Consider the following 22740-nt stretch of genomic DNA (forward strand, 5'->3'; position numbering starts at 1 on the left):
TTTCAAAAGTCATCAAAATTTAACCACTTTTCATGTAAAGATAAATCTCAACGAAAATACTGTTCAATCTGGAAAATACTCCAGCATAATATACTGGAACTCCAGTATACTTTGCTGGAACTCCGGTATATTCAGCAAAGTATACTGGATCCAGCAAAGTATACTGTTCCAATATAATATGCTGGAAGTTCATATACAGGTGCACCGAACTCCAGTATATTATGCTGGATCGGTCTCTATTCCAGCAAAATAGTGGCTATTTTTCAATGACTTGGCAAACGCTGGCTATTTTTGAATGACCAGTCCGAAAACTGGCTAGCTCGTGCTATTTTTACCGTTTTCAATGCACCTACGAAATTTTAGACCAATCAAGGTTCGTAAAAAAATTTACATAATCAACATGTACTAATACACATGAAAAAAGTGGATATGCTTACAAAATCGTGTTGCATGACCTCGAAATGCCAGAAAATGAACTCGAAAGTCATGGCGAAGCAATGCTATTAGTGAGTAGGCCATTTCTAAGGAACCCACAAAATTTCAGGCCGATTGAAGTCCGTCAAAAAAATTCTACAAAATCAACATGTACTAACACACGAAAAAGTGGATATAGTCATAACTCGTGTTGCATGACTTCGAAAAGTGCAATAAGATGAACTCGAAAGTCACGGCGAAGCAATGAGTATTGGTCACTAGGTCATTTCCTATGGACCTTTGAAGTTTTATGCCAATCGGAATCGGTAAGAATTTTCAAAATCAACATGTATTTATACACGAAAAAAGTGGATATTCTAATAAATTCGTATTGCATACTCCAAAACACCAAAAAAATAAAGTCGAAATACCAAAAATGAACTTGAAAGTTATGGCAAAGCAATGAGTATTGGCCACTAGGTCATTTCCTATGGACCTATAAAATTCCAGACTAATCAGAGTACGTCAAATTTTGTTTATTACGAGTATGCGCTAATACATACGAAAAGGTGAATATAATCACAAATTCGTATTGCATGACCTCGAAAAGCCACAAAATGAACTCGAAAGTCATGACGAAACTATGAGCATTGGTCACTAGGTCGTTCCCTATAGATCTACGAAATTTCAGGCCAATCAGAGTTCGTAAAAAGATTCTTCAAAATCAATATGTTCTACTACACACGAAAAAATGGATATAATCATAAATTCGTGTTACATGCCCTCAAAACGTAATAAAATAAACTCGAATGTCATGGTGATGACTTGAGTATTGGTCATTAAGTCATTTTATATGGACCTATGAAATTTTAGGCATGTCAGCATCCGTCAAAAAAGATTTTCAAAATCAATATGTACTAATACACACAAAAAAGTAAATATAGTTATAAATTCGTGTTGCATGACCCCAAAATACCAAAAAATAAACATGATATGCCAAAAAGTAACGTTAGTCATGTCGAAGCAATGAGTATTGGTCTTCACTCTCCTATTCGAATTGAACTAATTCTTTTGTTTTGCACTCAAATGTTATTACCAATTTGGTAGAATCGGCTCCTTATTTTATTTTTTCTTACTATAATTCTATTTTACTTTTCACCCTATTTTTTTAATAATTACTCTCTCCATACTTTATTTGTTTAATAATATTATAAGCTTATTAAACAAATTGATGGTAGAGTTAGACTTCTTTATAACGTCATCTTTATGTAACAATACTTTCTATAAAAGTCAAAAATTTTCGGAATCAAATCTCATATTATATTATACCATATATTTTTTATAATAGTAATTTGCTATAATATTTAAAAATATTCGGAACAAACGAGACTTGAGGTTTGACTGTATATGATATTATAGAATGACACAATTTTTCAAAATATTACTATAGAATACGATATAATACTATTTATTAAAAGAAACATATGTAACAATCATCAAAATTTTAAAAAATAATTGCCCAATTTGTCAAATATAGCAATAGACAAACGCCGATTCCTTGCCTGAATTGGCAATTGGCGCTCCTTTGCCCTACATTTTCTCCAGTCCCTTTTGAAAAGCTGCGATCAGTGTTCTTTGTAGTTCGGAGCGACCACCATTGGCCGAGCTTCAGTTGCTCAGAAGGTACAGGAATTTAATTTTTTCCTCGTAATTCAAAAATTAGTAGATATGGGGAACTAAAATTACTATATTGCTTTACCATTTCTGTTGCTCCTCTTCATTGGTTACCCTTATAAGCTGCTTTGCTTCCAATTTTTGGGCTTATTCTTATGATTGATGCTTCCTGGAAATATCAATTTTCTATATCTCTGTTAATTTCACCTAAAATTATATTTTATTCCTCGATAAAATGTGGAAGGTATTTTCTTTTTTTTGTTAGCGCTACCTTATTTATTGGTTTCTCTATAAATTGAAGGTCTCTCTTTCCCCCTTTGTTGAATAGAGGTGTTTATGGTGTTACCCATTTGTTTCTGGACGTGAATTTAATGTTCTTTTTTCTGAGAAAATAATTTACATGGGGTATATTCATAAATCAGATTTAAGGGGTTTGTTTTGAAGTTCTATATAACTAGTTTTTTAGTTTTGAAAGATTTGTAAAACTGAGTTTGGAAATTTTCTTGTAAAAAAAAAGGGAATTTCTTTCGACAAAAACAGAACGCTTTCTATAGAAATTCACGCAAGCTCAGTTTTTGGGAACTCCAAAAGAAATGGCTTAAGAATTTTACTATGTTGTAAGCTTTTGACGAGTCACAAGTGTGGGTTAATATATGGAATTTTGGTTTTCTTGTGGTTATTCATTTGTTAAAACATGAAGAGCTGACTGGTAGTTTAATATAATCCCCTTCGCCGAAAAAATGTATGAAGTATATGGGTAAAACAATGTTTTATGTTTATATAGAACTTAGGCAAAATACATAAGTAGCCACCCAACCTATAATCCAAATCCCTGTTACACACTTTTTGAGGACGAATATCATATTACACACGTAACCTTTCAAAATTATGTCTAGTACACACTACTTATGCCAGATGGCACGCGTGTGTTTAACAAAAAAACCAGAGCGCGTGAAACCTATTGATTATCTGTCCAAATACTTATATAAGAACATTTTTCTCCTTAATTTTCTTAAATTATTAGTTAAAAGATAAGAAAAAAATGTTGAGGCCCTTCTTCCCCATTTGGAGCCCTTACCGTCCTGGGAATCCGGCGAAACCACAGCTCCCTTTTCTCTCCCACGCCTCCCATCGGCCATCTCATCCCCCTTTCATCTCCTTTAAGTAGATCTCGTCCTTAACTTATAACGTCGGTGACGACCTCAAGCAACACAGAAACCTCCAGGTCGTTACATTCACTGTTAGATCATGACCGACAAGGTCAATCTTCTCCGGCTGGGTAGAGCTCTCAGATCTTTCCGGCAAGTTGGTGGTTCTTCGTTCAGGTCTGGTCTCGTTTGGTTAAAAAATGCAAACGATGGCGACCTCCATTTTCCGGCCACTATTACAGTGGCAATACCCTTCGGTAAAAATGGTGTTTCCATAGCAAACAAAACCTAGAAACCAAAAAATGGTGATAAAGTTTTAGAGTAGGGAGAAATAGTGGTAAAGAAAAATAAAAATGATGAAGAAAGTGGGTCTTCAAAGAAAGAGAAGAATGGAAGTATGGTGGTGCCTCTGGTTTTCTTGTGAAAGAGAAAGACAACAGGAAAGAGAAACTGGTCAAGAGAAATTTAAGTATTTTATTTTTTTTTAAAAATTATTAACACGTGTCACAATGTTATTGGTGCGTGATATTACACATTCTGAAAAATTGGTCAAGAAAAAAGTAGTGTGTACTAGACATAATTTTGAAAGGTTACGTGTGTAATATGATATCCGTCCTCAAAAAGTGTGTAACAGGGATTTGGGGTATAGGTTGGGTGGCAACTTATGTATTTTGCCTAGAACTTATTGAATACCTTTCACATAAATAAAATCTTTAGTGTAGTGTTTTTTGAATCCCCTTGTTAGAATTTATGGCTTCACTGCTGCCCATTGCTAAAGATGAATAACCAAGGAGCATTTGACGCATCATTTGTATGTGTTAGGATATGAAATGCTTTGTGAAATTACATTGTAATTTGTCTTCTTTTCGCGTGTTTGAATATCAATGAAGCCTAGCATTTTCCCCCTCATAACTACTCATTCCCCCAAATAATGAAAAAAAGATCTCCTGACCTTTAATGTATTCTTTAATGTATGTCCATTTTTTTTTTCATTATATATTTTTTTCTATAATATTCATGTTAGAGAACTATGTTGGCATGCCTCACTTGATGGAGATACAGTTTATTAAACCTATAAATTCTCCCTCATATTTACTATTGAAGTGCATTTACATTTTATAGACAAACTTTTATCTGTTGTACTCATGTTAGACTAATATTATATCTTTTCGATGTTTCACTAGATGGTGATTCTTATTTTTTGTTTTAGTGCTTTCTTCGATGAGTTGACACTGAGAAGATCCTTATGGTTCTTAATGCAGGCAGTAAGATAATGTTTAGATCATTTCTTCTAAAGGCTGTCTATAAACAGCTTAGTTATCATCCAGCTGTCACTAAACAGCTTTGTCGTCATCCTTTTCAGTTCCATCCAGAGGTAAAATTTTCAAATCCTGTCAATCCAATTCTGGGACAGTAGTGATTGGTATTCTAGTTTCACTTAGTGCTAACTTTTGCTTCTCCGATAGAGAGGAATGCACAGCAGAAATAAGAAGGCGATGGAGTACATTGCTAGGGGGTGGAATGCTCTGCAGGAAGTTGATAGAGTAATTGATTATTGTGAGCTTAATGACAAGCGTCTCATTCCTTCACTTAGGGTACGTTTAGTAGCAAATAGCTTGATACAATTGCTCTTCTTTTGTTTATGGTTCTTTTGAAGGAAATTAATGTGTTTGTGTCTGTGATTTTACTTCTTTAGTGCTTACTACTATCTCCATTTATCTTAGGTTGTGCTGTTTTACACCCAGAGACATTGTTGTTAAGTTTTCATATTATGTCCTTAGAATAGTGTGTTATCCTTGCTGTAAGTCTATTTAGAAGATTGCAACATGAACGAAGTGGCTCAATGGTCATTATGTTTTCTTCGGTTTCTTGAATAAGTAATGGAAGTTGGTTGCTAGTAATGATTGTAAAAGAGCTAATTCAGTTAAGTAGATTTACTGATCTTTCTGGGGTAAATTTAGCTCCCAACATGGCTACGGTCAACTTAACCCTCTGATCTCTCTTTTGTAAAGCACCCGACTTGTGATTCTTGCTGTTTTTTGAGTTTGGAGATGAAGGCACAGCATGGTAATTAGTCTTTTTTTCTAAAGAAGGAATTGAGGTTATTCCAAAGAAATGGAAGACGCATGCACTTTTGGCCTGGTAGCTAAATTACAATAACTGTCCTGTTTATAATCGACTTTCCTTATGAAAATATCATCATTGTATATTTTGTTTGCTTCTTTACTTCTCACGTGGTTACGTCTCTCTTATATCAAATCAACATTTACTAAGAAGTACCTTCCATTTGTTAAATCTATTTCGTTTTTTGTATGTTAGATATTTGTTGTACTACTTAAGCATGTATTTCTTGGTAGAGTTTATCCATTAATATTCTTTTTCTTGGATTTTTGACTTATCAAATATTTTCTCATTGGGTGGTTATGTGTTAGACAGCAAAGGAGAATTTTGAGTTGGCTCTGGAAGCAGACAACTCAAATACCCATGCAAGATATTGGCTTTCAAAACTGCATCTCAAGTACCATGTCCCCGGGGCATGCAAAGCTGTGTAAGTTTTGTCTCTTTGGTGTGAAGATTGGACATCTGCAAAGTGCAGACACTTATCATCGTTCATGTGCTATATTGTTGCATGCTTTTAAGCAGGACCAAATAGATCTTCATGCTCCACTTAAAAGGTTTCTAGCTTTTCCAAATATATATTATTGAACTTAAGCCATCATGTGTATTATTGAGGTTTTTAACAATTTCCTAACTGATTTGACCATTTTCTAGTTATTAATTACTCTCTCATTCCCCTTTTATGTGCCATCCTTTCCTTTTTAGTCTGTCCCAAAATATTGGCACTTTTCTATATTTAGAAACATATTAAACTTTTTAACTTCTCGTTTTACCTTTAATGAGATAACTTATAATCACGCATATGTCTATGGCTTGTTTTGGACCACAAGTTTTAAAAGTCTTTCTTTCTTAAACTTTGTGCCAATCAAACACCATCCCGTTTTATGGGACAGAGGGAGTAATTGATTTTTCAGCTTATTTAATCGCTGCGTACATGATATTTATGTCTATATAACTTCTTAATTTCGTTATGAGATGAGGGAGTTGTTAATTATTTGATTGAGCAATATCTTCAGTACTTTTTCATGGACTAATTAAATTGACTTGAGCAATACTTTCAGCACTTTTCATGAATTACTGTCAAAACTAACAGCTAATATTTCTTCCTATTTTTAATGACAGAGGGGCTGCTTTATTAGTGGAAGCTGCAGAGATGGGTGATCCAGATGCTCAATTTGAATTAGGTTGCCGTCTAAGAGTTGAGGTGTGGTTTTCTTTTTTGGAACATATTAATTTTGTCAAGAAGAATGGCTACACCACCTATGAGCTCGAATGGTGTTAAAGATTCTCTATTGGTTTAGTGATGAATAATCTGAACGTCTATGCAGCTAGTTTTAATTTAAACCTCAAAATTTGGCTAACATGACTTTGATATCTGAACAAGGTTAGCTTGTTGGATCTCCCTTTCCGTGGTATGACTTGTGAACTACTCTAGTGTGAACTACAAAGGAACATTTTTGATAAAATGGGCGTAATGTTGACACCTTCTCGATGTGCTTTTACAATGTTTATCTTATCCACTTTGGTTGGGCAATATAATCATATATCTGAAGCCTTTTCACATACTCTATTGCAGTAGTGGGAAATTATTGTGCGACTCCCCTTTGCGCTATTAGTGTTTGGTTGTCAGACAAGTCTGTGTTAAACATTCTGTCAGCTCGGTCTTTCTTTCCTTCTGTTGATAGGTTAATAAGTTCGGTGTTTTAAGAATATATGTTTTTGCTCCATAATGTCCATCAGAAGATTATTGGTTTAGTAGTGCATAATCGACTACTAATCTACTTACTCCTTCGGGGTAGGGGTAAGGTCTGCGTATACACTACCCTCCCCAGACCCCAGTAGTGGGATTTTACTGGGTTGTTGTTGTAGTGCATAATCAACTACCTTATTGACTTTCCCCTTGAATTGTTCTCTTGTTCTGTCTTAGAAACATTCTGTAAAAGTTTTGACTGTCTTTATGTATGATCTTCACAGAACGAGTATGTGCAATCAGATCAGCAAGCATTTTACTACTTGGAGAAGGCTGTTGACCAGGTGTGTGTTTTATTAGCAAAGCTGAAGTTATTCTTCCTATTAAGTGCCCTAAATTTCTCACGAAAAATTCTCTTCTTTTTTTTTTCAGTTGCATCCAGGTGCACTTTACCTCTTAGGTGCTGTGTATCTTACTGGGGATTGCGTGAAAAGGGATGTTGGCTCTGCATTGTGGTGTTTCCATAGAGCATCTGAGAAGGTACCGAGCATTTTACTGCTTGTTGAATGCTACAACTAATCAGTACATATAGTCTAACTATGTAATGACAAATTATATGCTGTTCTGAACGACGATGTTTGTATTAAACTTAAAAGAGAAAGTACATTTGGGAAGCATATTCGTGTTGACAAACTGTGGTTGGCGTAATTTAGCTCTATCTTGTAGAAAATTGCTTTACTAGCGAGTAAGTGAAGAGCCTCTACAATTATCCCCACCTAATTTTCTTTGCTTGAATCTAGGGTCATGCTGGAGCAGCTATAGCTTATGGATCCCTTCTACTGCAAGGTACACTGTCCCCACTTGTTATCTTTTTTCGAGAAAGGTAACAATTTGTATATATCATCAGTACAAATGCAATACCGGAAGCTATATATACAATTCAAAGACAACAAAAGATACATACGTGCTCTTCTTACAAGGATTTTATAACATCTAACAGTGAGACTGTCCCCTCTTGTTATCAACTTAGCTGTGTGTCGCTTCATCTTATTTTTGTCTCTTTTTATTGTTTACTTAATGGGTTGTAGTTCCTGCTAATTCAAGTGATGCAATACACGTGATTGGAATATGTTATGAGCTCTTTTTAAAGGTTCAGTTTGACATACCATTTTACAAAGCAAAAATTTAAAAGTTTAAAGAAAAAGACCATGATATCATAATTAGAGTAGTATGCTAATAGGGAATATGACTTGCTCAGAATGGAAGAAAGAATAACTGAAAATAAAAATAAAAAGGTGGGAGCTGCTGATCAGTGATCACCACAAAACATTTGTCGAGCCAGTGGAGGAAAAGGTATCATGAACTTATCATATTGCACAGAAAATTCTGATTAATCTTTTGAGTTTAGAGATACAAGATGATATACTGGCAGTTGGGTGTATATTGGACTTTTTGCCCTCAGCAAATTAAGATTCTCTGTTTCATGTGGCATTATTTCAGGTGTGGAACTTCCGGAATCAATAACAAAATTTTTAGTGAAGCGGGGGTCCTCAAGCAGAATATCGAGGAGGAATGGAGTTGATCCTGAGCTTAATCCGATTGAGCTGGCCAGAGAACAATTTGAAATTGCTGCAAAAGCAGGATCTGACCTTGGATTTAGATGGTTAAAAAGACTTGAGGAGGAAGAGAAACGTCTGCTGTCGTCCTAGTTCACGAATATCAGAGACTATAAAAGAGTTGATTCATTAATGTACCTACAAGGGTACGTACTAGGCACTAAACTGTTGAACATTGTTAATTTGTGTAAATCTTGTTTTTGAACACCATTCCTTTTCTTGAGGATTGTTATATACGATAACATATATGTGTGTGTTCATATATTATATGTGGTACACATTTTAAAGTCCTCCTTTGTTAGATTCGCAAAACATAGTCAATCTCGTGTCTAGATAAGGATGGTTGCAGTAGGTTGACATATTCAAAGGATTCATGGCCATGCTTTGCATATAGACAGTTATTTTTAATAATTAAACTGGGAATTATATATACCTGGAATAAGTTTGAAACTGTATATCTGAAGTAAGGCATTTCTTATTAAGTTATTCTTCTTTTTAGATTGAGATTGTGTGGGGGAAGAGTGACAAAATGGATGAGCTGATGGTGCAGCAGCCGAGAGGACCTTAGAAATGATGAGCAGAGTTGAGAGCAAGCGTTTCGATTCAATAAATGAAGATCTCTACTGAGCTTAATTGCCCTGATGTTTTTTGTTAGAATTGTTAGGAGTACACTCTTATCTGCTAGCAAAGTTTTGTTGCTCGACATTTTTGGCTCTTTAGGTCAATGTATATGGTGTGCTGGAAAGTGATTAAGATAGATTGTGTCTGTAAAATTTGTTCAGGTTTCTACTTCTGTTTATCTTGTAATATAATTCAAAGTTGGTTGTTGGTTACATACTGATAATTTATAGGCTTCTACTTTTGTTGAAACTTTAAATTCTGTTGTCTTGAAGCAACTGTCTATTTGAGCTTCTCCTATGCTCGGATAAAGGGGGAAGTTTGTGGTAAGACAAAGTAATGAACCAATATAAATTTAATAACTTCTCTATGCATTTAGCATACAAACTCAAATTTAATTTGTATTGTCATATACTTTAGATAGCCTTGGTAGTTATCCTTTCATTAAATTTTTCTGGCATTGCACTATACCATCCATCTATTTCGTATTTCGTATCTCTTATATTGCTGTTATTTTATTATAAGTTTATTGATAGTACTAATATATCGTCTCTTGTTGCTTTCTTGAGCCGAGGGTCTCCTGGAAACAACCTTTCTGCCCCTCGGGGTAGGGGTAAGATCTGCGTACATATTACCCTTCTCAGACCCCACTTGTGGGATTATACTGGGTCGTTGTTGTTGTTGCAGGTAATTTTTCTCATTAAAGTGTATTGTCTCCTTTTTCAAGAATCTCTTCACAGTATCATTGGAACAGAAATTAGACGATTGATATTTTTTCCCTCTATCAACACAAAATAATCAGATTTTTGCTCCTCCAAATGGCAACTGCCGCAATAGACAAGTTCCTGCATATCGCATCATATGATGTCAAACCAGAAAGAAATACTCCCTCTACTGCACTTTTCCACATCACTTACTATATGCGATATGAGACAAAATTTAGGAATTTGTTGTTGAATCCCAAAAAAAAAAAGGAAAAATAATTTGGGTGTGGCAGGAAGCTTATACACTTTCTTGCTGGCGAAAAAGAAGAATAAGCAATTGAACTGATTAAGCTTACACTACTTGTCTACTTGTTACTACCTATCAAAACTTCAAACTGACACTGCAATGAGGAGGTTTCAAAGTCACTTGGATTTTCCTTTAATTGAAGTAGGCCCTTTTGATGATGTTTTCTTGTAAGGTGACTTCTTCACTTTCAACTTGCTTGGAGTTGATGACGATTTCCCTCCTTGGTTCCTTCGGTTCTTGTCCTTTTTCACATTGTACATGTTTACAGCCTGTGGTATAGGTGAAAATAAATCAACACAAATTAGCACCTAGGAATTTTCTTCGAACGATGAAATGAAGGAGATGTACATATGTAGAGACATCGGGAAAAGGTAGCATAAACCATACCTTTTGCACATTGAGTATCTCGTGGGAATTCTTGGCCATCAATTTGTTTAGAACCTTTTCGGTTTGCTGTTTCTCTAAGGAGCCCATTCCTGATCCTTCTGCAACTGGTAGGAACTGGTTATACACAAGAGTAGAGTTGACTTAGACAATACAATCAGGTTAGTCCTAAGCAAATTTATGCATGCACTTTCCATAATACAAACCTTACGGTACTTCTTATCATGTTTTAGGGGTTTTTCCCCAGGCAACTTCTTGTCAAATTTTCCGCCACTAGCTGTTGCATTTGCTGCCATTCCAGCGACATTGCCGAGTTCATCCTTGCTAATTTTCCTCGGTGCAGCTTGTGTTCCTGTTATAGGCAGTGCTGTGGCAGCAAGCTGAACATGACTGCAAATAGAAACACATCTTCGTTTATCAACAACATGACTTTAAGAGAATAAGGAAGATGCAAGGTTCAAGACAATTGAAACAGAGGTTGACAATTTTCTTGAATGAAATCTGCTAAGCAATAAGATACTCAATAGCTAGTCATCAAAACAAAGGATTTGAGACATGGAGCAACAAACCTAATTAATCTTCATAGATGGCAGGAATTAATAAAGAATTAAGGTTTTGGCAGAAAAACAATGAGAAGTTTAGATGGACAAGACCTTGGCAAGGCACCAGCTTTTGCAGCTTCCTTCAAGTTACTTAATCGATTTTTCTGTTGCTTTTCTACTCTCTTCTTCTTTTCTTCTTGTCTCTTAGCAAAAGGATCTTGACCAGGCTCTGAAAAAAAACAGGGAGAGAACATTTTCAGAGCAATGTCAAAATGCTAATGCAGATACGGTCCCTTCATTCACTAAATTAAGTTGCTTTCCTCTATAGTGATCATGGTACGGATGATTGACGTAAGAGAGTACAATCAAAATCACCATCCATTGATAACTGAGATAATGAACTTTGACTTAAAGACAAACATTTATTTTAGGATGATATGACCCTTTAAATTCTATGATTCAGAATTCTTGCCGCGCTTGAGACCTAAAAGCAAATTGAGATATTGCAGAAGGCAAGAATGAAAATTCTCTTATTTACCATCAGTTTCCTTGGCTTCAATGATTGGCACATCTTTGTCATCATTTACACGATCGTAGCCATGTCGGCGCTTCCATGAACCAGTTTGTTCATCAAAAACAACCTTGTCTTTCTTACGTTTTTGTATACCTGCAAGACATTTTCAAACATAAAAACGATGAAAGTCAATTAAATCGAGAATTGACAGTTCTAAAATCCACACGACATTCACACGGTACCTTTCTTCTTCGCAAACACTTCCCATTTTGTTGGAGGTTTAGGCCTTGGAAGCTGAAATAAGCAACTCATAATAAGCTATTGATACCACAAGTTAACTTTCAAGCAACTGGATAGAAGACAAATCAAACAAAATGAAAAGATCCAAAACCAACTCTAGCTATTGTAATATCTAGCATGTATAAGGATATGGTTAAATTGCATTTTCATAGCTTATGCTGCATATAAGATTCAATTCATATTTGGAGATCGAGTCACATATGAGGTTCCACTTATGCTGCCCCCAAGACATTACGAGGTTGGACTATTCTTTATCAGCAAGTACCAACTAATAGAAAATACTTTCAGTTGTTGAAAATATAGCGAATGCCCGGAAAAATGAGTTCATTGTTGCAAATACATACTCTAACACACAACTCTTAACTGATTAAGAAAAACACACAATTCTTGCATAAATAATAGAAATGAGGTTTTACAGGCTTCTCTCGAGGTAATCTCGTATTTGGTTGAGGCAACTTGACTAGAGGACCATCAGGACTTTCTGTTGAAGGTAAGTTGAAGAGGGCATCTGCAATAGCTTGAACTAACTTGGTTCCCTCCTGTAGACACTCCTTCACAAGTTCCTCCCTACATGTTTGGCACAAGAATATAAGACAAATAGAAGAAATCAGTTGAGTGTTCCTAGCATTGAAACTTAGTGAAAACATCAAATCTGAGCTAATAACTATGAGCTAGTTCCGTTTCCCCTCGAGTTAAACTACAAAACAGCTTTAACAGAAATACTTCTTACATATTAGGAGACAGAATGTACGAAGCATAGAAGAAATTCCATGAGTGTCATTCTCATTACAGAAAACATCAAATACTTTTCCTTGTTAAATTGAACACAGCCCCCCCCCCCCCGGACCAAAGAGAGAGAGAGAGATCAACAATAATAGAAACATGGCTTGTTCAATAATTAGGTGCCAAAAGGCATAAAGCAAATACTTCTTGAAACCATCTTAAATACATAAGTATAAGCTAAAGGGTTGCTATAAAATATAGAACTTGCAAGACTACAACTTTTCGTTTCAATTCAATTTGAAGCAAGATTACTAGACGTCTCGCATAGCGAGTGTCAATTATGATATTGAGACAGTTGCAAAAGAATTGGCTTGAACCGCCTTTAATATCGAACATTTGGAAATTGGTAAATATTTGCCCCTTGTTCCCTTCAAATTGAGTCCCTGGGACCCTGAGATATTAGGATATGTCAACAGTGAATTATTAAGGACCGCATCCCAGGAAGGAAACTCGAAAGGAAGCTGAACCAGAAAAAGTAACTAACAAAGGTGACGTATCAATCAATTAACTATGCTTCAATCCAAAATCAGCTGGGGTTGACCATCAAAAACCTCTATATACCTACTCTGCTGATATCCAAAATGGTGTAATAAAATGCTCTAAAACCTAACCAAGGTTCAAGCTCGGTATAAACAAGCACAGAGAATACGGTACATGTTAAAGAAGGGTACTATTGACAATTTCATGTGATTTTACATCTATCCCTTTAAGAAATAGAGGGAAAGACCACGTACTATAGACCTTTATGGTCCGGCCCTTCTCCGAAACCTCTTAGCGAGAGCTTAGTGCACCATGCTGCCCTTTTTTAGACCTATCCCTTTACTCCAAATTCACTATATCACTCCACAAATAAAAAATTGTCCAAAAGGGAGGCATAAAAAGCTCTAAATCCTATCAAAGATACCAAATTCCAGTATAAAAAAGCACAGAGAATACAGTACATGTTAAATTCTTAGCTAAATCTGCGCGAGTTTACGTGATTTTAGGTCTACCCCTTTACTTCGAAAATTTAACTTTATCAACGCATAAATCAAAATAACAACATAAATTAAGCAAATATGGTCAAAAGGGTGGAATAAAATGCTCTAAAATCTTTCAAAGATTCAAGCTTTCAACAGAAAAAAAAATCACAGAAAATAACAGTACATGTTAAAAGTAGGAAACTTTTTAAGAAAGTGAAACCTGGAAATAGGCGGAGAAGCAAAGCTGTGATGTGGGTATGAAGCCATGAGATTTCCTAAGTCCAGCGCGTATGATTCTTGAGCAGCCGCCTCCATTTGTGTGTGTGTGTGTGTGTGTGTGTTTTCTGCTAAGTGTCTGAAAGAGAAGCGAGGGTTTAAGGGGGCTGTTGGGTTGGGTGGGGCTGAGTTTTATGAAAACCGGAGGGTAGAGAATGCAAATAGGTCAAACTTGATATGTCCTTTATTTCTCTCTTTTTTTCCCTTTTTTTTAGGTGTTCTAAAGGCGACCTACAGTTTTAAAACAGGAAAAACAGACAAATATATCTCTATACTTTAGTATATTATTCATATTTATCCCCGTTATATTATTGGACCTTATCTACTCTTACCATTAGCCAAACTTTTTAAAAATACCCTTCACCCAACGGAAAGCTACAAGATTAATAAAATGACCATTTTAAAAAAATTCATTAACCCATAACCCGTTAAACCCATCATTAAAAAATTCGGAACCAAAATCTGTGCGACGTCTAAACACATTTTATTTATTTAGAGAGAGACCGAAAATGATGGTAGAAGTAGGGTTAGTAAGAACATATATTTTGGTTATTAGTTGTTCAGGTGGCATTAGGATGTCATGTTATCACTTTCGGTTTTTTCCTTTTGCGTGGTTATAATATGACTTTCATTTGTCTAATGTAATGCACTTGACAGTTGGTTTGTATGTTGATAACAACTGATATATATTGTAGTAATACTTGTGTTTGGTTAATACATGAAGATAGAGTACTTAGGCTGTTAAGTTGCTTTCCAACTTCTTGGTGTACTTTCTTTCATTCTTGATGAACGTAGCTTGATATTAAATTGAATCTCATCTAATTATTTTTTTTCTGATTATTGTTCATTATAAGTTCATTGTTGCAAGGAATTATGTGTATCCCATTCATAGCTTGGAATCTAACTTTGGTTTTTAAGGCGTCACTTGGCGATAATTAATTGTTGCCCAAATACTTAAAGCAGAATAAGAAAATTATGGTACGTGAATACTCATCAACAAAGGCTCATTGTTGGAGGAAGAAATACTTCGGTAGCTGCATTAAGACTTCAGAACCGTTAACCTAATAAGATACTATAAACATTTAAGTCATGGTGGAAAAAAATCATGACGAATACTCAGTACAATTCGACATGGTGGAAAAAAACACAAAGAGAAGCTAGAAGAAAAAAAATTAGAAAAGGTAGAATATAATACATATAAAATAAGGATATTAAAAGAATCGGGAATTAATATATAAGTAGATATAAGGTTGTTATTTTTTTTATGTCTTTCACTTCTTGAGTTCAACAAATAACTATGAAGGAGATGCCTAATATGTGAGGAAGAAGAGCAGTAAATGAAAGGTGGTTGACAGGTTATTAATGAGTTTTAAAAAAGAACAAGTGTTTTTTTAAATTTGGTGGCTTTCCGTTAGGTAGAGGATATTTTTATAAAGTTTGGCTAATGGTAAGGGTAGATATGTCCCTATAGTATAATAGAGGGTAAATGTGAACAATATACCTTAGTAGATGGATATATTTGATCCTTTCCCTTTAAAAAATAACTGACTAGAAGTGCCACTAACTTACTAAAAATACTAAACTCGACCCAAACTTTTTACCATATACAGTAAACTTTTTTATAACATTATCTCTATATAATAGTCATTCATTATAAAAGCCAAGTTTTTTGGAAATCGATTTTATGTTATGTTATAACATATGTCCTTTATAACATCACTATACTATGGTAGTTGATATTAGGCAATATAGATGATATTTGCATCCTAAATGTACCATGCTTTATTGTTGTTTTGAATGCTAAATGATAACAAAATGCTCTAATTGGTGTTCTTTTGCTTCGCAGGGACTAATCTGAGTTAGGAACAAACCATGGAGTGTTTTGGAGTCAAGAAGATGGATAAAAGGCCAATCGTGAAGAACCCGAGCAAAAATAAGCAAGAAAGAGGCAAAGAGGACTGAGCTGGAAGCCACCGCGGTCGACCGCGGCTGGACCGCTATAGGCTAAGGGATCGAGGCAGAATGGTTGTCTTTCACCGCGGTCGCGCCGCGTTCTGCCGCGGCCGTGGTGAACTGTGTAGCTGCCAGAACTTTTGGGACTAAAGTGTATATTGGGGAAAACTTATTCCAAACCCTTATAAACTCAAGAAGCTCGTCCAAGAAAGTTTTAAGCTTGTTTTTAGACTACTTTGGAGGAAGAACAAGTGTGAGAAGAGCAACCAAACATTAAAGTTTTTCTATCTTCTCTTTATTATTGCAATTACACATTATGAATAATTTAGTAGTTTTATCTTCTTTTGTTATGAGTAGCTAATTCCTCAATCTAGGGTTTTGATAGAACCTATTGAAAGATGAACCTCTTGTTATGTTAATATAGTTTGCCCAAATTACTCTCTATTTGTTCAACTGCGTTCTTGTTGTAGTTAATTGATAGGATCTTCAATTAGCTGTGCATATTTAGTGTGCATAACTCGGAAGAGAGTGCATATTTAGGTAATTATTGAACGACATCACTCCCAAAGTATATGAGGATCAATAACTGAGGGTTTAAAGTGGGATTAGGGATAACGAAGCTTTGGGTGCAATCTAAAGTGAGCTGTAATAAACAAAGCCAGCTAGCATAACTCGGGAGAGTGCGTCTAGTAAATCGTCGTGATTACTTGGGATAGATTTACGGTAATAAGAGTGTTCATGATTGATAGAGACGAATAGGCGAATTTATGTGAAACATAACCGGAAGGGATTCCATCAATAGGGAAAATCATAACCTTAGATCTTTCTCTTAATTGTTTACAACTTAATCATAGTCTGTCTTTATTTGCTTAATTACAGTCAGTCTTAGTTAGTAGAAACATCCTCAATTGTTATTCAAAACGTCTGGGAAGTTGATTACGTAGAATTTTGTAAGTCTAACGAGAGTAATTGATAGGATAATTCCTTTGGGTTAGACTCTGGGCAAAATACTCAGATTATATTTGCAACGTCCGCGCGTCCTTTTTATAAGGCATAGTTGTGCATGATCAAATTTTAGCGTCTTTGCCAGGGACTTAACGGTGTTATCAGTTACAATTGAAAGAAATACAAAAATTGTTAGTGTAGTCAGTTTTCTCTATACCCAATCTATACATTGAAATTTTAACATTTGTTGACTTGGTTGTATAGGTGCATGCCTAGAAACTCATCGAGAATTGGTGAAGTATTTGAAGCATTATCAGATCCCGAGAAAGTTTTCAAGGCCTTGAATCGGGCCAACCGGAAAAACAAACAACTAAACAATTCGAACTAGACATGGGGGATCATATAGTAGACCCAGCTGCACCGGTAGCGCCAGTGGCACCTCTTGTGCCAGAGGCAGCTCTATATAATTGGGCACAACCCACAACAGAGAACCTGGCCACAACGATTTTAGTCCCGCAGATACATGCCGAATTGTTTCAAATCACGAACAACATGCTGCACTTGTTGCAAAACAAGGGACTATTTTCGGGGTCACAAATCGAAGATCCTCATGAGAACGATTCAAGGGGATGCCAGTTATATGTCCTCACCACGGTATTCCAGATCTGATGTTGGGGCAGCGATTTTACATGAGATTCTCAGATGGCGTGAAGGGTAATGTTGATGCTTCAGCTGGTGGAGCATTTTTGAGCAAAACATGGAGAGAAGGCCAGAGTCTGCTTGACAAGATGGCACAGAATTCGGGGTGGACAACTAGGAATGCACCTATCACTCCAGTAGTTCACTTAGTACCCTTAGATCCATCCAACACTTTTGCTAAAAACATGGCCACGTTAATGACACAGATGAGTATACTCACCAAAAAGGTAGAAGAGTCAGGGCATAAGCAGCAAGTACACATTGTAGATACTACTAATGGGGGCTTATGCACATCTTGCATTAGTCAGCCAATTGGTAACCAGTGGAATTCAGAAAGTGATCATCATCACTACCTTGAGGACATGAATTATGTGTCTAATTATGGAGGTCAGAGACAGAGTGGTCAAAATTGGGGCCAACAAAATCAGTAGTACAGGCCAGTCCAACCATAGCTCAACAATGGAAACATGGGATGTATGAGACCTCACAACAATATGGCACCTTATCAAAGGTCACAAGTATATAATAATCAAAATCAGCAGCAGGGGTATCCTCCTCCTCAGCAGCAGCATGGTGGACGGCAGGAAGATAGGTTTGCTAGACTCGAGGCAATGATACAGCAGGTTATTGGGTCAAACGCAAAAATCAGTGAAAGAGTAGATACACATGATTCAGCTATTAAGAGTATTAAAGTGCAGATGGGCCAGATTTCGATGTCTTTGAATAATCGTCCTCATAGGACATTGCCTACAGACACTCAAATAAATTCAAAAGATCAAGGCCCGAAGCAGCTGATGGCAGTGAGTCTACGTAATGGCAGAGACTTAGATTTTAAGCAAGAGAGGGATCGAGAAAGCAAACAAGCTGAGACACTTGTACCATTGCCCATTGAGCTAGATGAGTCAACGAAACTGACCGAGGTGATAGTACAGCCTGCCCACGAAGAATATAACACACAGATTGAGGCTGAGAGAGAAGCTGAGACAGCCCAGGAACCGGTAGTTGAGGTGGTAGTTGACAAAGAAAATACCCAAATCATTGGGAAAAAGAGACACCCCACACCATTCCCACAGAGGCTGGCCAAGTACAAAAAAGAGGAACAATACAAGAAATTTTTGGAGATGCTGAAACAAATCCAAGTAAATATTCCATCGATTGATGCTTTGAAGGAGATGCCTGGTTATGCAAAAATGATGAAGGACTTGATATCCCAAAAATTCGATTTCCAAGACTTGGACATGGTGACTCTTACTCAGACCTGCAGTGCGGTGGTGACTAGACCAATTGCTGAGAAGCTGTCTGACCTAGGGAGTCACAATTCCCTGCACTATTGGTAACTTTGCTTTCGTCAAAACACTTTGTGATTTGGGGGCTAGCATAAATCTTATTCCCTTGGCGATCTATAAGAGGTTGGGGATTGGAAGAGCTAGACCCACTTCGATGTTATTGCAGCTGGCTGATAGGACCGTGAAAAGATCTTCTGGTATCTTGCATGATGTGTTGATTCAAGTAGGGAAATTTATGTTCCTTGCAGATTTTATGATTCTAGATTACTAGGTGGATGAAGAGATTCCCATAATTTTGGGAAGGCCGTTCTTGTCCACTGGGAGAGTTCTCATTGATTGTGAGACTGTGGAGCTCAAGATGAGGTTGGACAATGAAGAGATGACATTCAATGTGCAGAAATCTATGAGGCGACCAAGTGAATTCACCAATTGTTCTTTTATTGATGCCATGGATGTAATCGTAGAAGCTGATGATGAGATGCTGACTATTGAGGACCCTCTTGCTGCATGTCTGCTAAATTTAGATGAGGTTAATGGGGAAGAATTGGCAGCATGGGTGTTGGCTTTAGATGGCAGAGGGTTTTGGGATAGAACTCTTGAATTTAAGCCCTTGCACTTAGAAAACAGAGAAACTCCAAGAACCACCAAAGCTGGAATTGAAGCCACTGCCCGCCCATCTCAGTTATGAGTTCCTCGGACCTAACTCCACATTACCTGTTACTATCTCATCTAGTTTGTTAGATGTGCATGCACAATAATTTTGCAGGTATTCAAGAAGTGTAAGACTGTCATTGGGTGGACCATGACAGACATTAAGGGGATCAACCCAGCCTATTGTATGCATAAAATTCTGCTGGAAGAGGGACACAAACTTTCCAGGGAACACCAAAAAAGGCTGAACCCCAACATGAAGGAAGTGGTGATGAAAGAAGTGATAAAGTGGTTGGATGCGAGAATCATTTTCCTAATCTCTGACAGCAGCTAGGTTAGCCCGGTGCAATGTGTGCCTAAGAAAGGTGGCATGACGGTGGTAAAAAATGATAACAATAATCTGATCTCTACAAGAACTGTCACGGGCTAGAGAATTTGCATGGACTACAGAAAGTTAAATCTGGCCACTCGGAAAGACCACTTCCCACTTCCCTTCATTGATCAGATGCTAGACAGATTGGCAGGGAGGTCTCACCTCTGTTTTCTGGATGGGTACTCAGGGTACAATCAAATCTCCATTGCACCAGATGAAAGAGAGAAGACCTCCTTCACTTGCCCATATGACATTTATGCTTTTTGCAGGATGCCCTTTGGCCTATGCAATGCACCTGCCACATTCCAAAGATGCATGATAGCCATATTCACTGACATGGTAGAAGACATAATGGAGGTATTCATGGATGATTTCTTAGTGGTGGGAAACTCTTTCGATGAGTGACTTATAAACCTAACTCGTGTGCTAAAACGGTGTATTGAGACTAACCTGGTTCTTAATTGGGAGAAGTGCCATTTCATTGTACAAGAGGGCATAGTCTTGGGACACCGGGTATCAAGTAAAGGAATAGAGGTGGATCGTGCTAAAGTTGATGTAATAGCAAAGCTGCCACCTCCAACTTCAGTTAAGGCAATCATGAGCTTCCTCGGGCATGCCGGTTTCTACCGAGATTCATAAGAGACTTCTCAAAAATTGCCAACCCTCTTTATAAGTTGTTAGAAAAAGATCACCCTTTCTTGTTTTTTGATGATTGCAGGGTAGCATTCGAGGAGTTGAAAAAGAGGCTAGTCACAACACCCATCATTGTTGCCCCCGACTGGGAGCAACCATTCGAACTCATGTGTGACGCCAGTGACTATGCAGTGGGGGTAGTGCTGGGACAGAGGAAAGACAAGATAATGCATCCAATTTACTATTCCAGTAGAATGCTGAGTAGAGCCCATCTGAATTACACTATGACTAAGAAGGAGATGTTGGTTGTGGTGTTTGCTTTCGACAAGTTCAGATCATACTTGATTGGCCCTAAGGTAATTGTATACACTGATCATGCAACTCTCAGGTACTTGATTGAGCAGAAGGAGTCTAAACCGCGCCTGATTCGTTGGGTGCTATTACTGCAAGAGTTTGACCTCGAAATTCATGACTGTAAGGGCACCAAAAACCAAGTCGCTGACCATATATCGCGACTTGAGGGAGCTAAAAACTCAGTTGAGGTTGAGGATATTCCGGAAACCTTTCCAGACGAGCAACTGCTCGCTACAAGTCTTGAGGAAGTGCCATGGTATGCAGACTTTGCAAACTACCTGACAAGCGGTATAGTTCCTTATAACCTTTCATCTGTGCAAAAGAAAAAGTTTTATTATGACTGCCGCATTGGGATGAACCTTATCTGTTTCGAATATGTGTTGACAATATGATCTGGAGGTGTGTCCCCGAGATAGAACAATCTTCTATTTCGCGGGCATGTCATACATTAGCATATGGAGGGCATTTTGGAGGAGTGAGGACAACCGTGAAAGTGCTAGAGGTCGGTTTCTTTTGGCCAACAGTATTCAAGGATGCACATCAATGGGTGAAGAGCTTTAATGAATGTCAGTGAACTGGGAACATTTCTCGTCGCCATGAGATGCCCATGAACCCAATTCAAGAGGTTGAAGTGTTTGATGTTTGGGGGATCGACTTCATGGGACCCTTCGTCAGCTCTTTTGGCAATAAGTACATACTTGTTGCTATTGATTACGTGTCCAAATGGGTAGAAGATGCAGCATTGCCCACTAACGATGAAAGAGTGGCGGTGGTTTTTTTTGAAGAACATATTCACCCGTTTTGGGACTGCGAGAGCTATTATCAGTGACAGAGGCACCCACTTCTGTAATCTAGCCTTCGAGAACTTGCTAGCGAAGTATGATGTGCGACACAAGGTAGCAACACCTTATCACCCTCAGACCAGTGGACATATGGAAGTGTCTAATAGAGAGATAAAAAGTATATTGACCAAGACTGTGAACGCCAGAAGAACAGATTGGGCAAAAAAGATAGATGATGCACTCTGGGCCTATAGAACTGCTTTTAAAACACCAATTGGTATGTCACCATATAAGTTGGTGTTCGGAAAGGCCTGCCACTTGCCTGTGGAACTTGAACATAAAGCTTGGTGGGCACTGAAACAGCTGAACCTAGACATTGAGGCTGCGGGCACAACGAGAATCACTGAATTACATGAGCTTGATGAGTTCTGATATCTGGATTTGGAGAGCACAAGGTTGTACAAGGAAAAAATGAAGAGGTTGCATGACCAGAATATTGTTGAGTGACATTTCAACCCCGGGGACAAGGTATTGCTCTATAACTCAAGATTAAGGCTATTTTCGGGTAAATTCAAGTCACGATGGCCTGGCCCATTTCGAGTTGTCGAAGTATTCCCTTCAAGGGCTGTGGAGATTGCCTTAGGGAAAGACTCTCACACGTTTAGAGTCAATGGGCAGAGATTGAAGCTATATGTAGGCATGAATGAACCAAAAGAAGTGACAGAGATCCACCTGACGGAACCTCAGAGGTTGGGCGAACCATAAATGTACTTATCTGCATCGTGCCGCGACGTTAAATCAGGCGCTGCATGGGAGGCAATCCATGAATATTGTTGTTTTTTTTGTTTTCTTATGTAATGTTAAAAATAATAATAATAAAAAAATATCCTTGCACCGCGACCGCGATAAATGACGAGTAGTCTATCTCGAATTTGCTCAACCCACTACGACCGCGGTAAAACGAGAACATTCTGCCTCGAGTTATTAAACTCACCGCGGCAGCGGTAGGACCGC

At 37.3% G+C, this 22740-nt stretch overlaps 3 protein-coding genes across 4 annotated transcripts; 2 read left to right on the plus strand and 1 right to left on the minus strand.

Moving 5' to 3' along the window:
* The first annotated feature begins 1931 nt into the window (after positions 1-1931).
* On the plus strand, positions 1932-9537 carry LOC104230665 (uncharacterized). 2 transcript variants are annotated; one of them, XR_011400532.1, is made up of 10 exons: positions 1932-2097; positions 4499-4611; positions 4703-4831; positions 5669-5784; positions 6477-6558; positions 7329-7388; positions 7477-7584; positions 7845-7890; positions 8545-8806; positions 9160-9537. XR_011400532.1 is itself a non-coding variant. In XM_070150120.1 (9 exons), exons 2-9 carry the CDS (start codon positions 4510-4512, stop codon positions 8751-8753), a joined length of 852 nt encoding a protein of 283 aa, XP_070006221.1. In that variant the 5' UTR covers positions 1965-2097; positions 4499-4509; the 3' UTR covers positions 8754-8947. The 2 variants fall into 2 exon arrangements, 1 of the variants encoding a protein (XP_070006221.1); XM_070150120.1 differs by lacking the exon at positions 9160-9537 and having other exon boundaries at positions 1965-2097; positions 8545-8947.
* Positions 9538-10062: 525 nt separating this feature from the next.
* LOC104224127 (ribosome biogenesis regulatory protein homolog) lies at positions 10063-14285 on the minus strand. The gene is made up of 8 exons (XM_070150052.1): positions 13995-14285; positions 12446-12596; positions 11972-12023; positions 11754-11882; positions 11327-11444; positions 10880-11063; positions 10677-10790; positions 10063-10558 (listed from the first exon to the last, which is right to left on the minus strand). The coding sequence occupies exons 1-8, from the start codon at positions 14087-14089 to the stop codon at positions 10406-10408; spliced, it is 996 nt and encodes a 331-aa protein (XP_070006153.1). The 5' UTR covers positions 14090-14285; the 3' UTR covers positions 10063-10405.
* A 7414-nt stretch (positions 14286-21699) lies between these two features.
* LOC138870219 (uncharacterized) lies at positions 21700-22158 on the plus strand. Its single transcript, XM_070148012.1, has one exon. The coding sequence runs from the start codon at positions 21700-21702 to the stop codon at positions 22156-22158; it is 459 nt and encodes a 152-aa protein (XP_070004113.1).
* The last annotated feature ends 582 nt before the right edge of the window (positions 22159-22740 follow it).

The sequence above is a fragment of the Nicotiana sylvestris genome, chromosome 6 (genome assembly GCF_000393655.2).
Source record: "Nicotiana sylvestris chromosome 6, ASM39365v2, whole genome shotgun sequence".
NCBI classification, from domain to species: domain Eukaryota; kingdom Viridiplantae; phylum Streptophyta; class Magnoliopsida; order Solanales; family Solanaceae; genus Nicotiana; species Nicotiana sylvestris.